Source organism: Nylanderia fulva, unplaced genomic scaffold, assembly GCF_048542155.1.
Source record: "Nylanderia fulva isolate GAGA-0341 unplaced genomic scaffold, ASM4854215v1 Scaffold246, whole genome shotgun sequence".
In the NCBI taxonomy this organism is placed as follows: domain Eukaryota; kingdom Metazoa; phylum Arthropoda; class Insecta; order Hymenoptera; family Formicidae; genus Nylanderia; species Nylanderia fulva.
Genome location: NW_028190310.1, coordinates 95,973 through 111,753, shown reverse-complemented (window position 1 = coordinate 111,753; position 15,781 = coordinate 95,973). Strand labels below are relative to the sequence as shown.

Here is a 15,781-nt window from a genome sequence, read left to right as displayed (position 1 = left end):
TGCAACTTTTTGATATTTATTAAATACTTTTATTATGTTACGTTATCATTTTATTTATACTATTTTTTCATAATAATTTTCTGCATCGCTACCATTGTACTACATCTTTCATAAGTATATAAATAATTATTATTGGTAAAGATCGCTTCCTTATTTTACATCAATAATTATGCAGGTACTTATAAAAAAAGGAATAGTAGGATGGTAGTGTAGTAAGAAAGTAATTATTTTTATAAAAGAAATAGTTTAAAATGATAACGTATCAATATTTATTTTATACCCCGCACGTCAATATTTATTATTTTTTTTACATAACCCCGCACGCTGCCAATATCGCGGAGCACTACTAACGCCGTCTGTTGTAAAACGTGCGAGATGGACAAAATTACCACTACATGCATCTTGCATGTGTTGTGTACGTGTGATATATGTGTGCGCATGTGTTGTATACGTGTGAATACGTGTATCGATTAAGTCTAGTATAAACTCGATTGCTTCTGCCGTTATTGAGGATTCAAAATATTATAAAGACTCAAATGTCCGACTCGCGTTAAGATATACGGTGTCTCGGCTATGCCCTTACCTGGTCGCGTTACACTACCGTGTCTCTTGATAGGGTTTTTATTTAAATAAAATGAAGAATGTATATATATGTATATTTATTTATGTATATATAATGTATGTATATGCTATTAGGCGTTTCGCCGTCCCCGTCCTCGTCCGCCTTCTCGTCCGCCCCTCCTCGGCCTGTTGCCCCAATAATAATTCGGCGAGGACAGTTTCATGAGGAAGCGCATAAAGCGCTCCTCTTGGACGCGAACTCCGGCGCGTCTTCCTCTGTAAACTGTAATTAAAAAAGAAATTATTTTAGTAATTAGATAATATGGTATATTTAGGTATATCTAGGTATGGTATAAAATAATAAATGTATAATATGTTATAATAAAATGTTATAATAATATAAGGTTAATATTTATATAAAATATATAAATATTTTATTAATTAGAATATATTTAATAACTATTATAAATTTATTATAAATCATTTATTTAATTAATAATTAATTATTTATTAAAATAATAAAATAATTATATAGAGAGAAATAGAGTATTAATTATTAATAAATTTTAATATATTATATATTAATAATTATTATAATATTTAAGAAAATATTTCTTAATTATTAATTATTTATATATATAAATATATATAATATTTAATACAAAGTGATAAATATAAGGCCAACTTATCGAGCTGAATATTCGAGATGTTCAGTCAACTACCATTTATTACATGTATAAATTATAAAACTACAGTCATTATATTAAAACTAACGCAAATTACAATCATTCTATAAACGTTTCGACCGCACGCGGTCTTCTTCAGTATAATTATTGAAATATAAATTCTTACAATTCACATAATATCGAAATTTAATTATAGTTATTCAGAATCAAGAGTTTTTGAGCAATTAACGCGTGTTTCAATCCGTCCTGTCCAACAATGTTCGCCTCGATATGATCCCTGACTTTGTTCAGATCTCGGATAGTTTCATCGTTAATATGCGAGAAATTAACCCGTTCCGTAGGCGCTGCGATTAATAAAAAATTACCGATCAACGTATGTCCAAATTATAATATGTATCCCCTACAATTGGTAGTATGCTTACCTATCATCGTTCTTCTTGACAATTTTGCTACTTATTAACAGTTATTAAGGATGACACATAACAAACCAACAATACAGAAAGACAGCTCATTTTAAACTCTACTTGATCGGAGAGCGTGCGTGTTTATATATGATCTAATATCTATGTTTTACTCGTTAATGTCCTATTTGTCCTATTATTATTTCTTGTTCGCTAATATATCCAAAATATCAAAATACGACTCGCTAAGTAACTCAGTATCTTTGTTTAAATTTAGTCCATTTTTTTGTTCCTTGATATGTAGCATCTCAGAAATGAGTCTTTTATAATAATTATTTTCGTTGTCCATGATCTTAACATTGTCCCAATTAAAAGTATGATGTTCATTTATTATGTGTTCAGAAATTACTGAATGTTTCGTTGAGTCCAACCTAATATTATTTTTATGTTCTTTTATTCGCGTCTGCAATTGCCTCTTTGTTTGGCCTACATAAGATGCATTACAATTATTGCAACTGATCTTATAAACCACATTCGAATTGCATGGATGTTTAGTTTTATCTTTCTGCGCTTTAATAATATTATCCAGTTTGTTGAGACATCTATACCCTACCATACAATTTTTATTTTTTACCGAGGAAACAATCATTTCTGAGATCCCATCTATATACGGAATGACAAAGAATTTTTTATTGACCGAGTCATTTCTTATACTTTTTGTTCTTTCTATGTTGGCCTGTCTCTCTATAATGCTCCCCTTAGATATGATGTGTTCTATCCGATGATTAATTTTGTTAAAAATCAGATCAAGAGGGTAACCATTACTTCTGAGTATATTAATAATTAACTCCAAATTTTTATTAAAAAATAGTGGATGTGATAGCAATAGACATCTGTCTACAAGGTTATATATTATTCCAATTTTGTGGCATAATGGGTGGTTTGAATAAAATGATAACGTCCTTCCTGAGAAGGTTTCTTTTTGATACCAGTCTATATATATTTTGTTATTAATAATTTTAAGTGATAAATCTAGGAAATTCAAGCTATGGTTAACCTCTTGTTCGACCGTGAATTTAAGTCTTTCATGATAGTTGTTAAAATTATTCACAATCTGAGTCATATTAGTCATAGAGGTGGCCACTATTATGTCATCCACATAACGAAAATAAAACAAACATTCCAAATTCAACGCTTTGAGAACTGTATCCTCAAGATCTTGCATAACCAGGTCTGCAATAATTGGTGATAACGGTGACCCCATAGGGGTCCCAAACGTCTGTTTATAAATTATGTCATCAAATGTAAAATATGTAGAAGTCAATATGAATTTTATACCCCCCAAAAATTCGTTTTTCGGTATTTTAGTATTTATTCCAATGTGATCCCATCTATCGTTAATACCGTCAATCGCAAGATCCAGAGGAACGTTCGTAAACAAAGACACCACATCCAAGGAAAACATCCTATCATTCTCATCAATCTTTTTAAAGGTAAAAAGATTGATGAGAATGATAGGATGTTTTCCTTGGATGTTGTGTCTTTGTTTACGAACGTTCCTCTGGATCTTGCGATTGACGGTATTAACGATAGATGGGATCACATTGGAATAAATACTAAATACCGAAAAACGAATTTTTGGGGGGTATAAAATTCATATTGACTTCTACATATTTTACATTTGATGACATAATTTATAAACAGACGTTTGGGACCCCTATGGGGTCACCGTTATCACCAATTATTGCAGACCTGGTTATGCAAGATCTTGAGGATACAGTTCTCAAAGCGTTGAATTTGGAATGTTTGTTTTATTTTCGTTATGTGGATGACATAATAGTGGCCACCTCTATGACTAATATGACTCAGATTGTGAATAATTTTAACAACTATCATGAAAGACTTAAATTCACGGTCGAACAAGAGGTTAACCATAGCTTGAATTTCCTAGATTTATCACTTAAAATTATTAATAACAAAATATATATAGACTGGTATCAAAAAGAAACCTTCTCAGGAAGGACGTTATCATTTTATTCAAACCACCCATTATGCCACAAAATTGGAATAATATATAACCTTGTAGACAGATGTCTATTGCTATCACATCCACTATTTTTTAATAAAAATTTGGAGTTAATTATTAATATACTCAGAAGCAATGGTTACCCTCTTGATCTGATTTTTAACAAAATTAATCATCGGATAGAACACATCATATCTAAGGGGAGCATTATAGAGAGACAGGCCAACATAGAAAGATCAAAAAGTATAAGAAATGACTCGGTCAATAAAAAATTCTTTGTCATTCCGTATATAGATGGGATCTCAGAAATGATTGTTTCCTCGGTAAAAAATAAAAATTGTATGGTAGGGTATAGATGTCTCAACAAACTGGATAATATTATTAAAGCGCAGAAAGATAAAACTAAACATCCATGCAATTCGAATGTGGTTTATAAGATCAGTTGCAATAATTGTAATGCATCTTATGTAGGCCAAACAAAGAGGCAATTGCAGACGCGAATAAAAGAACATAAAAATAATATTAGGTTGGACTCAACGAAACATTCAGTAATTTCTGAACACATAATAAATGAACATCATACTTTTAATTGGGACAATGTTAAGATCATGGACAACGAAAATAATTATTATAAAAGACTCATTTCTGAGATGCTACATATCAAGGAACAAAAAAATGGACTAAATTTAAACAAAGATACTGAGTTACTTAGCGAGTCGTATTTTGATATTTTGGATATATTAGCGAACAAGAAATAATAATAGGACAAATAGGACATTAACGAGTAAAACATAGATATTAGATCATATATAAACACGCACGCTCTCCGATCAAGTAGGGTTTAAAATGAGCTGTCTTTCTGTATTGTTGGTTTGTTATGTGTCATCCTTAATAACTGTTAATAAGTAGCAAAATTGTGAAGAAGAACGATGATAGGTAAGCATACTACCAATTGTAGGGGATACATATTATAATTTGGACATACGTTGATCGGTAATTTTTTATTAATCGCAGCGCCTACGGAACGGGTTAATTTCTCGCATATTAACGATGAAACTATCCGAGATCTGAACAAAATTAGGGATCATATCGAGGCGAACATTGTTGGACAGGACGGATTGAAACACGCGTTAATTGCTCAAAAACTCTTGATTCTGAATAACTATAATTAAATTTCGATATTATGTGAATTGTAAGAATTTATATTTCAATAATTATACTGAAGAAGACCGCGTGCGGTCGAAACGTTTATAGAATGATTGTAATTTGCGTTAGTTTTAATATAATGACTGTAGTTTTATAATTTATACATGTAATAAATGGTAGTTGACTGAACATCTCGAATATTCAGCTCGATAAGTTGGCCTTATATTTATCACTTTGTTTTCAATATACGAGCGACAATTGTATTAATTTATATAATATTTATTTTTTAATCAATATATAATTTAAATGTTTATTAAATTTAATAAACATTTAAATTATATATTGATTAAAAAATAAATGAGTTAGATAAATATGAAAAATTAGTTAATGAGATAGTAAATGTAATATTTATTTTTTAATCAACATATAATTTAAATGTTTATTAAATTTAATAATTAATTGATACTTATCTCATTTTCTCATTTCAGGTTTACTAAAAGGAATTAACATTTTCAATGGCTGCAGTCAAGATTACACTACAAATACTTTGAAACATCATTCTATTTTTATTCTCTTGGAATGTTAAACAGATATAGAATGATGTTTCGAAGCATTAGTAGTATAGTCTTTACTGTAGCCCATGAAATCACGTATTTTACATTTATCATTATACTCTTAATAATTAATATTCAACCTTTTTTACAGTTTGCAAGAATATTTGTGTGTTATGAATACAGATGCTTTAAGCACTTATAATTTATTATTGTATGATTTACTAATGTATGCAGTAAAAAGTTTTGGTAACTCACGTTCGCTAAACACTGAATGAATGTGAAAAAGTTTTTCCTGTGTTTGACATTCGGACAGTGGCTCTGAAGCAATTTCAATTGCAGATCTGAGGTTGAATTCGCCATTGTTGTTGAATCAATATCAGCTACTTTTATTGTTGTAAGTGATTGTCCATCTTCTGAAATTGGCAATTGAATGCATACATTTTCTAAAAAAAGAAAATATATAATTCTATGATTATATCTCATTATGGGAGCTTTCCAGCAAGACACTGTGTAACACAGTGTCCACTAGTGTGAAAGAGAAAATATCAGTGTCTCACTTATACTAATAGACACTGTGTTACACAGTGTCTTGCTGGAAAGCTCCTTATATTTCTTGCTTTAACCATACTGCAACACATATTTTGCATGTGAGGGGTGTCTGTAATCATAGTCCCTTCAGTTAACTGGTTAACGGGAGACTCGGAGGACAACGGATATAGCTCCATCATGATGTACAGAATTGATAACAGGGTTCACTAAAGACGATTCAGTTGAGGTTTCATTGTTTATTTCATCGTTTGAGAATCTTGTTGGTACAGCAAGCTTACTAAGCTGTGGATATTTATATAGGACCTTCAATAAAAGAAAATGTGATATTTACGCTTTCACATACTAGTCATTAAATTTATTTCATTAACGAACCTGTGCAATAACGCATCCACTCCTGTCTCGTTTAATCTATTTGCGAATAATATACCTATATTTATCTTCAAAATGCTTGTCACATATCACGTGCGTCGGCTTCAGTTTGACGATCCCAGGAATGATTTCTATCCATTTTTTTAATTGTTCAATGTCCTTTGGTACGCGAAATACAGAACGTTTCGATTTTTCGCTTCTGTTGCCCGTTTTGCATGTCGGCACAGCACACGGCTGTCATCGCCAAATAATAATTGAAAAATAAACTAATTAAACAATGCAAGACTGAATGACTGAACGGACTCTTTATAATTTGTTGGTTACATTTGTCAACATTACCCGATCGCAACGATCCTCGTCCTCGTGGCGACAAAGCAAATTAAATTGCTTCAATAAGCGACGTACCTCCACTACTGAAAATTGGCCGAGTTTCCAGACCTGTGTACACGACCGTGGTTTGATTTGAATCTCGCTATGCATTGGAAAATTGTAAACTCATGTGGAACTTCGCTTTGCGTTGTAAAGTATATGCGTGGACTCACAATCAGTGGGTTTTGTTCCTCCCTACGGCGGGGGGGGAGGGGCTCCACGTCCGAAAGGTATAACGTAAACCAAACCTAATTTCGATTTTAAATTAAAATGTATGCGAGTTACTTTGCTTATATAGCAATAAAAAAAAAGATCGATATTTCTGAATCTATTAATAGCGACTATGTCCACTTTTACTTCAAATAATCCATTTAGCAAGAATTCATAGTCAAAATTACGCGCCACGGAAATCGTTATCTCCTTAGGCAGTATTGGGCACTGTTCGAATAAAATTTTATTTAGATAAGGTTGAGAATGAAATTTTATCCGCTAAAATTTTATTCGTTACTTGTAAATAAAAATATATTCGAATTAATTTTTATTTGCAAATCAAAAATACAATTTTATTCGAATAAATTTTTATTATTTTATTCGAACAAAATATTTTATTCGTAAGTCACGAATAAAAATTTACTCCAATAAAATTATATTTCTAACTTGTAGATAAAAATTTATTCAAATAAATCCTTATTTACAAATAATAAATGAAATTTTATCGCATAAAATGTCAGTAGTAAAAGGTTAGAAAACAAGGAAAAAGTTTTTTTTGTTGGAACTGAATTTTTGTCTTTTTTCATTTATTGTTCTGTATAGTATGTAATACATATGGGTGCTTTCCAGCAACGACACAGAGCGACACAGAATATCTTTGTCGTTTACTGATATTGAAAGAAGATTGAATGATACGCTATGTTGCTCTGTGTTGTGACGTGGTCTTTTTGAGCCCGTCACAAGGGCGGACGCGCCCGGCCGGGAGGCGTCTGAGAGCGCTTTAATTTTGTGTTTCGTGCGGGTGAGCAGCGACCTTTTCGCTAGCTCACCCGTACTCTGTATCGGGATCGAGGTGGTGGGCCGGGAGAACGGCCATTGTTTTAGGAAGAAGAGGACCCAGGCGAACAACGGAGGGACGACCTCGGAGGGGGGAGGAGCGGAGACTGAGCGACCGGCTCGGTGAGTATAAAACACACAGTATCGAGTAAATAAGGGAGAGAGATACTGCCAAGGAAATCATTACAGCCTCGAGTGGACGATCGGGAGCGGCCCGGAGAGGCAGGGGAAGGCGTCGGCATCTCTACACGAGGATGGACACCCCTAAGGGGCCCCGCCACCACACGTCGAGGAGAAAGCGGAGATCCCTCGGGCCTGATCACCCCGGAAAGGTCTCCCCCAGCGAAGCAAGGCTAACGAGAATACCCACCCAGCCGTACGAGGTGTGAGCGGGGCCGCCAGGATCGGGTCTACGGAGAGCGTTACCGAGGACTACAATTTGAATTTGGCGGCGGGAGTCCGCGACCAGCCGCGACACACAGGAATCGATACGAGAATCGATTCCGGGTCCGGCGCGGGGCGCAACGCTGCCGCGAAGCCTGGCAACCGGGCCGGGGTGGCGCGCATTGTCTTCTCCCTCCCCACCAGCGTACCTTCCGAGGTCCCGCCGGCCCGAAAGGAAATCACTGTTCGGCAAGCCGGTGTCCTGCGAACACGTGGAAGGACGACGACCCACAGCGACCACCTGCGACGGCGAATTATTGTAAGGCCACCTCCTCGATCGTCCGGTAAGCGCGGATTCGGCGGAGACCCGTGAGTTATTAGAGACGTGTAACGATACCGAGCAATTATGCTATAAATAATTTAGTACCGAGAATTAGTTGAGAGACTCACGGGACTCGCGGCGATTTCCGCGTCATTAAGTATTGCGTAAATCTTTGCCTTCTTCGCCTCTCCGAGGGGCACCGAAACGAGTCGACAGTCATATCGTAATATATTGTAATTGTAGCATTGTATCGAGTCATTGATTAGCAATCCTTGAGAATAAGTTACGCTGGATTAGTGTATGGTCTATTCGATTCCGAGCCGGATACAAAGGGAGGAGAGTAATGATAACTAGAGATTTCGATAAAACCCAGCGATCTCCCTACGGCTCGATAATAATATTATAGTTACTTTTATTCATTCTATCTATATATTACCAACTGAAAATATATTCTTCTTATTTTATCTTATTTCTGAGTACAATTAATATCAAGAATTCCTCTCTCTCTCCGAGACGTCGATTCCGAATCTCCTTACGGAAAGAACCACGACACTCTACCCCCTGTTGATACCGAGCTACCGAGGCCGAGCCGTCGTGTCCGCTGATTATTTGCCGAGATATTGTTGAGTGGTGCGGCCTGATCCGCACCTGGCGCCCAAAAGATACGATACCGAGTACATAGTGATACCGAGCAAGTATCGAGAGAACGGAGAGCGGCACGACGAGGTTGCGCAGCAGTCTCTCTCGCACTCTCTCTCTCTCGTTTGACGAGAGAGGACGGAGAGACGGTCGCAGTGTCGTTGCTGGAAAACACCCACTATGTATTATAAAAAAAATAAATATACCATAAATGATACCTAGAAACTAGAAACTAAGTAGTCACGGTTAAATTATTATACGATAATTATTGTTATTAGTGAAAGTGAGCGCCAACATGTGAGACATAAATAATTGATATTTTGTTGTTCCTCGCCGGAGGCACGAAGATTTTTCGGGTCTCGGCCGACTTTAGGATAGGGATCCAAAAGATCGACGGACGCCTTTAATTTAATTCGAGCTTTCTTATTTTCAATAAACTCTTTATTTACGCAGAATTCTTGAGTGGGTTTTTATTCTGTCAAATCCCGCCTAGGTGGTTAGTTAGATAATTTCGCACTCGGCAGTTAGAGTACAGGCGGTAGGTTAGTAATCAGCGGCTTGTCTTCGACTCTTAGTTAGATTCTGATTAGCGACTTGTCTTTCTGGATTTTCGTTAGCGACTGCTCTCATCGCCTCCGTCCCAGGTGGTCTCCTGTCTTTTCTACATCTTTTTGGGAGAGGATGTAGAAAAGCTCTCTCATTGGTTAATATTATTCACGCGTTTTTTATCTAGGTGCAAGCAAAGCAGATTAGCTCTTCGCTTGCAATCCGCGGTTTCCGGCGTTTCGCGTATTTTCTGTCGCGTTCGCGTCTTCTCGCGATAAGCGCTTTGCGAGAGCGTGAGAACGTTTCTCGAACGGTTATATAATGTCTACTTATTTATTTATTACTAATATAATATTTAATATAATAATATTCGATAATATTCAATATAATATAGTTATAGTCATTCGAATTATAACAATTTATTCGAATCAAACTTTATTCGTGTCATGTGATTGAATCTTCATCCAAATAAAAATTTAATTGTTAATTCTGAATAAGGATTTATTCGAATAATATTTTATTCTTATTTTATAAATAAAGATTAATTTAAATAAAATTTTATTCGCATTTTATGAATAAAGATTTATTCGAATAACATATTAGTTAGCCATATTACGAATGAGATATATTCAAATAAGATTTTATTCGAATGATATTTTATTCGAATAATTTATTCTTAATGCGTTATTCGAATAAAATGTGCTCAACTCTGTCCTTAGGAAACCTTACTAATAAATGTGGAAAACAATGTAAAAATAAAATTACTGTTATATGCTATAATTACATGTATTTCTTAATTTCTCACAACACAAATTCAACAGAAATGCTTCAAAAACATTAAAAAATTTCAAAACAGTTTCCAAATGACATTAAAACGTCAATAAAACATCTAAAAAACATAACATAAAAAACGTAACATTTGGAACATGTGTACAACCTTTCATAAACGTATTTGTGACAAAATAGCAGACATTTTCACTTATCTAAAACATATATGGTCAATATTAAACGTGAAGAATAAAATCCTCGAATTCCAACAACAGGTTTGTAATTCTAACAATGTAAATAACCGTTTGCCTTTACCCCGTCACCTCGACGGTTCGAGTTTTTGTTTACACGTGGTCCGTCGAGTTGATGGTGCGACGTCCGGGGCGCGTGTTTTGCATATTCCTCGATGTTTTGATCTTATTTAGTTCGATCTTAAGAGCCAGCAAAAGCAGAGCTAGAGCTCTCGTTACTGTTGTACGTTGAGTATCACCGAATGTTCAGTGGATCTGTTAAACGTGTGAATATTAAAGCTATCCTCCGGATTTCTACAATAAATCTATGTGAATTGAACTTCATAAATCTTCATTTTCATTTACCTTGTGGATAATTCTTACTGTGAATTATCACACCGGCGGTTTAATGAAATAATACTTCCGTTTGATAGACGAGGATTTTTTTCGATATTGAACAGTATATGAGATATTTTTTCGCAAATTTTGCTGAGGTTTCTGAATTGCTATGTAAATTTAAAATATTTGCAAATATTTTAATTTTGAAATTATTTATTCCAGTGCGTGTGACTTCTGTCAACAACCAGTAAATAATTCGGGAATTACCTCGTCGTGTCAGTGCGTTATAAGTGATGGATTTGAAAAAACGATATTTTCCATCAATCGTATGATTCCAGGTCCAAGTATCCAAGTATGTAACAAATTTAAACGTATATTATTTACATAATTAATTACATAATGAAATATGTATATTACTATAAAATTATAAAAAAAAATATATTTTAAATATATTTTAAAATAAATAAAAAAAAATATTAATACATATATATTAATGTTATATTATATTGCGTTCACTGACAAGGAAACGGTAGGAAGTGTCCCTTACTGATTATAATGAGTTTTGAATATGTTGTAGAGCATTGAAAAATATTAAAGCCGTATTTTTTTAGTTGCATATCTCGACATTTAGGAGGTAAAACACCTTGAAAAAAAAACGGTTTTTTATTACTGAGTTAATACCGTCGAAGTGGTAAAAGATATTAAAAAATGTTTCAAATAAAAGTTTTATGGGTTTTAATGTTCTTTAAACCAGTACAATCAAATTTTTCAAAAACGTAAAGTTTTTTGTAATTTTCTTCTCCTTCCATAATTTTTAAAAACTTAAAAATTTTGTTGTAACAAATCTGAAAGCCTATTCAATGCCAAACCATATAAAATAAAGTTGTATTCCAACAACACCTTTTTCAGAAATAAGCTAGAAATAACACTATACGCGCTTCATTTGATTCTACCAGACGTTCGCTACTCGTGATCACCGTTCGTAATCTTACAAAAAGAATAAATTATTGACAAAAAAATTATATATTACAATTTATATATTTATATTTTCACAATGATAAAAATCTTTGAAAAAATTGTAGACAACCAAACTGGGCAAAAAATATATTAATTTATTAGATCTTTATCATTACGTTTAGACCTTTGGTTCAAGTTCTTATCAAATAAACAAACGTTAAATGTTAAAATGCAAGATTCTTTGATGTCATTATAATAAAATATGTATGATAGTCATCACTATAAAATTATATGTATGAAAACACGTGTGTCTACTGAGACGTTTAGCTAACAACTGGTTGTTGTGATCCTTGTGATTATATGTACTGGCGCTTTCACGAAATATTCTTTTTTTCTTATTTATATTTTATTTAGATTTTTGGAAAATGTAAAATTTTTTAATTTGTCCTGATTTTCACCTGTTATTTTTGTAAAATTTAGTAATTTTGTAAGGACAAAAACTAAAGAACATCGAATGTCACCAAATCCATCTCTTCATTTCGGAGGCAAGTGGGAAGCAGAAGTTAAATCTGTAAAACATTACCTTAAACGAGTTCTCGGCGATACACTCTTTACGTATGAGGAGATGACTACCTTACTTACACAAATTGAGGCTGTTCTTAACTCGCGGCCTTTGAGCTTACCCAGAAGATTTAAATGCTTTAACTCCCGGTCATTTTTTGATTAGAAGTGCATCGGCCATCATTCCAGAGCCATCACTCGAGACCTTGAATAGCTCATGTCTTTCTAGATGGCATTCATTCGTCAGAAAGTAGATAGATTTTGGTCGCGCTGGTGTAAGAAGTATCTAGCGATATTTAGCCATCCACAAGTAGAACCAACCTAGTCCTTCACTCTAAGAAGATTCTCTAGTTTTAATCATTAATGAGCGATATCCTCCCTCGAAATGGCCTCTGGGAAGAATCACTCAAATGCATCCTGGCAAAGATGGCCATATTAGAGTGGGTCACTGTCCGTACACAAACATCATCTTTCAAAAGACCGATTGTTAAGCTCTGCCTTCTGCCCATCTCAGTAGACTCTCTGTAATTCGTTTGTTAACTTCAGTTAACGAAGGCGGGCTGAAATGTTTAGAAATCTCGCGCGAGTGGTCGAGGTGTCGCGTTAGCGGTATCCCGAATCTGCGCTTCCGCTCCATTGTCAGTAGCCTTCCGTCTCTCAACCAGTGGCGCTGGTAATGCTTCTTCTCCCTCTCGGCTCAGCTTGGTCGTTCGTTCGTAGTAGCCATCCTGTCTGTGTCGTTTCAGTTGAGCTACATATTTTATTCTTTTGTTTAAAGTCAAGTTTGCAAGTTGATTTATCAACACTGAGTACATCTCATTCTTTGGAATTCTGTCTCTCAACAGCTACTATTTCTCGAGTTCAAATAAAAAAAAAGATGTAATACAAGGAAGACGGAAAGTCTCTCAGGCGTGACTGCCTACCACCAGAGTGTATTCGAGGCGAGCAAAAGACTTCTGGCTGATCTTGGTTTTCATTCGCAGATTTAGATCACTTTTCAATCTCCGTAGGTTTAGGTAACCTTTTTAACATAAGAAAATTTAATCTGATGAATATGCCAGAAGCCCTGTTCTTTCTATGTATTTTCACGTTATTTTCTGTTTCCCAAGGTACGTGATTGTGCATCTCTATAACTATTCATTGATTTTCATCCTGAGGTCCTTATTTTCTAACCTCAGGATGTAACAGTCGGAGTTTCTTTTTAGTCTAAATTAGATATTCAGAACTTTTTTCTTTCATTGTGTAAAAGTACATTCTAATTATTTTGATTATTATTATTTATTTCTTTCAGCAACACATTATATTATATATACATATATATATATATATATATACAATATAATTAATTATAATAAAAATATTTTTAAGTCGGCTCTCCAATTTTTAATCATCGTATTTATCTCGACTAAAGAGCCAAACGCGATGTTATTGCGTCAGATTAAGATAAGAAAATTTGGAAACTAAGAAATTTGAATCCTATGGTTGGGATCTCAGAAATTCCCCTTGTTCCTTCTCCTAACATCCCCTGTAAAGAATTAGACGAGAAAAATATTGGTCCGAAAGTCGGCTGAATCGGGAATCGAACCCGAGACCTTCCGCTTGCCGGGCGACTGCTCTTCCAGCTGAGCTATTCAGACACTTGCAAATCAATATTTCTCTCAGTGTTTATAACCCCCTCCCCCCACCAAGGCGTCGTAATTCGTCCAAACGCGATAAACAATAATAAGAATATTTTTAAGTCGGCTCTCCAATTTTTAATCATCGTATTTATCTCGACTAAAGAGCCAAACGCGATGTTATTGCGTCAGATTAAGATAAGAAAATTTGGAAACTAATAAATAATTAATTATGTTTTTAAGTATTCAAATTTATTAATTTTATATAGAGTTATTTTGATTTCTTTATTCAACTGATAACATCAGTTAAGTTTTAATTTTAATAAGAACTTTAATAGTTTAAAAAGTTACTTTTGTTTTAACATAGAAATTAAGTTTTATTTTAAAATAGTGTTGACTGATCGAGACGAAAAAACTAGTCTTGTTTTACGCATCCAATATTTTTTTGGATTTATTTTGTATACGCAACTATCTATTCGTAGAGTAAATAACTTGTAACTTCTACATATACATCACTTTATGAATTACAATACTTTTAATAAAACTGTATATATTTATATAATATATTACTTTTATACTAATTCAAAAATTTCCTTTTTTTTGTCATCCAGCTGCGTCTTTCCAGTTATAAAATATCACAGTAGTTTTATAACATATACCTTACTATCTCTCAAATACATCAACTTTTTCCGCTTCTGGAATGTCAAACAAATTGTAAAAATTTAACGTGTCTTTCTCTTCTAATTGGAATTCTTTTTTATTTTGTATTTTCTGCAGCACATTCAATTTTTTCTTTCACTTCTACTTTTTTTGATGTTATCAGACTTTGTGGAAAATTGAAAGCAATAACAGTTACAGATAATAACATTATTATGTTGTATGGATTAAAATGTATTATTTAAAAAAATGTTAAATCAAATAAATTTAATAAATAAATTTTTTTCTCGCCTATTTTTCTCCATATATAAGTTTGAGATTAATTTATTATATATATGGAACTTAGTAATCTTAAACCAAGAGATACAGTTCCGAAAAATTAATTTTCGCGCTTGGGCTCTATTGGCCGATTTAAAATTCATATATTATTATTATTCTTAATATTGAGAGCCGACATATATTTCTTGTCTGATTTTATTTACGCCTGGGCTTAATCATGGCGTTATTTACTAACATCTACTAAAAGGCAAATGAAAAATATTGGATCGAAAAGGTCTAAATAGCTTAGTTGGTAAGAGCAATCGCCCGAAAAGTGAAAGACGTGGGTTTGATTCCCGCTTCAGCGACTTTTCGGACCTATATTTTTCTCGCCTATTTTTCTATATGTAAGTTCGAGGTTAATTAATATATGGAATTTAGTAATCTCAAACCAAGAGATACAGTTACGAAAAATTAATTTTTGCGCTTGGGCTTTATTGACCAATTTAAATATTATTATATTATTATTAATAATATTGAGAGCCGATAAAAATATTTTCTTATTAAATTTATTGAAATTTAAAGTTTCAAATTTTAATTAGATAAAAAATAATACATACTTTATAATTAATGTAATAATCTTTTTATACTAATTCCGACACCTCTTTCTCTTCTCTCTTTCTGATGAACAACACACAATTCTTTACATTATCACTTCACAAGATGAAATGGCCGCTTTTCAAATGATAGACGTTTATATACTAGCTACGTTTGGTGTTTCTATATCACAACATTA

At 33.5% G+C, this 15,781-nt stretch overlaps 1 protein-coding gene across 1 annotated transcript in view; it reads left to right on the top strand.

Annotated features, from left to right (window-relative positions):
• Positions 1-201: 201 nt before the first annotated feature.
• Positions 202-15,781, top strand: part of LOC114935077 (multicopper oxidase 3-like) — a gene marked incomplete at its 3' end in the record, with an annotated part of 105,792 nt that continues 90,212 nt past the window's right edge. Inside the window, exons 1-2 of the mRNA XM_085483354.1 lie at positions 202-212; positions 11,159-11,288. Coding sequence (XP_085339480.1) covers positions 202-212; positions 11,159-11,288 — 141 coding nt within the window. The remainder of the gene's footprint in view (positions 213-11,158; positions 11,289-15,781) is intronic.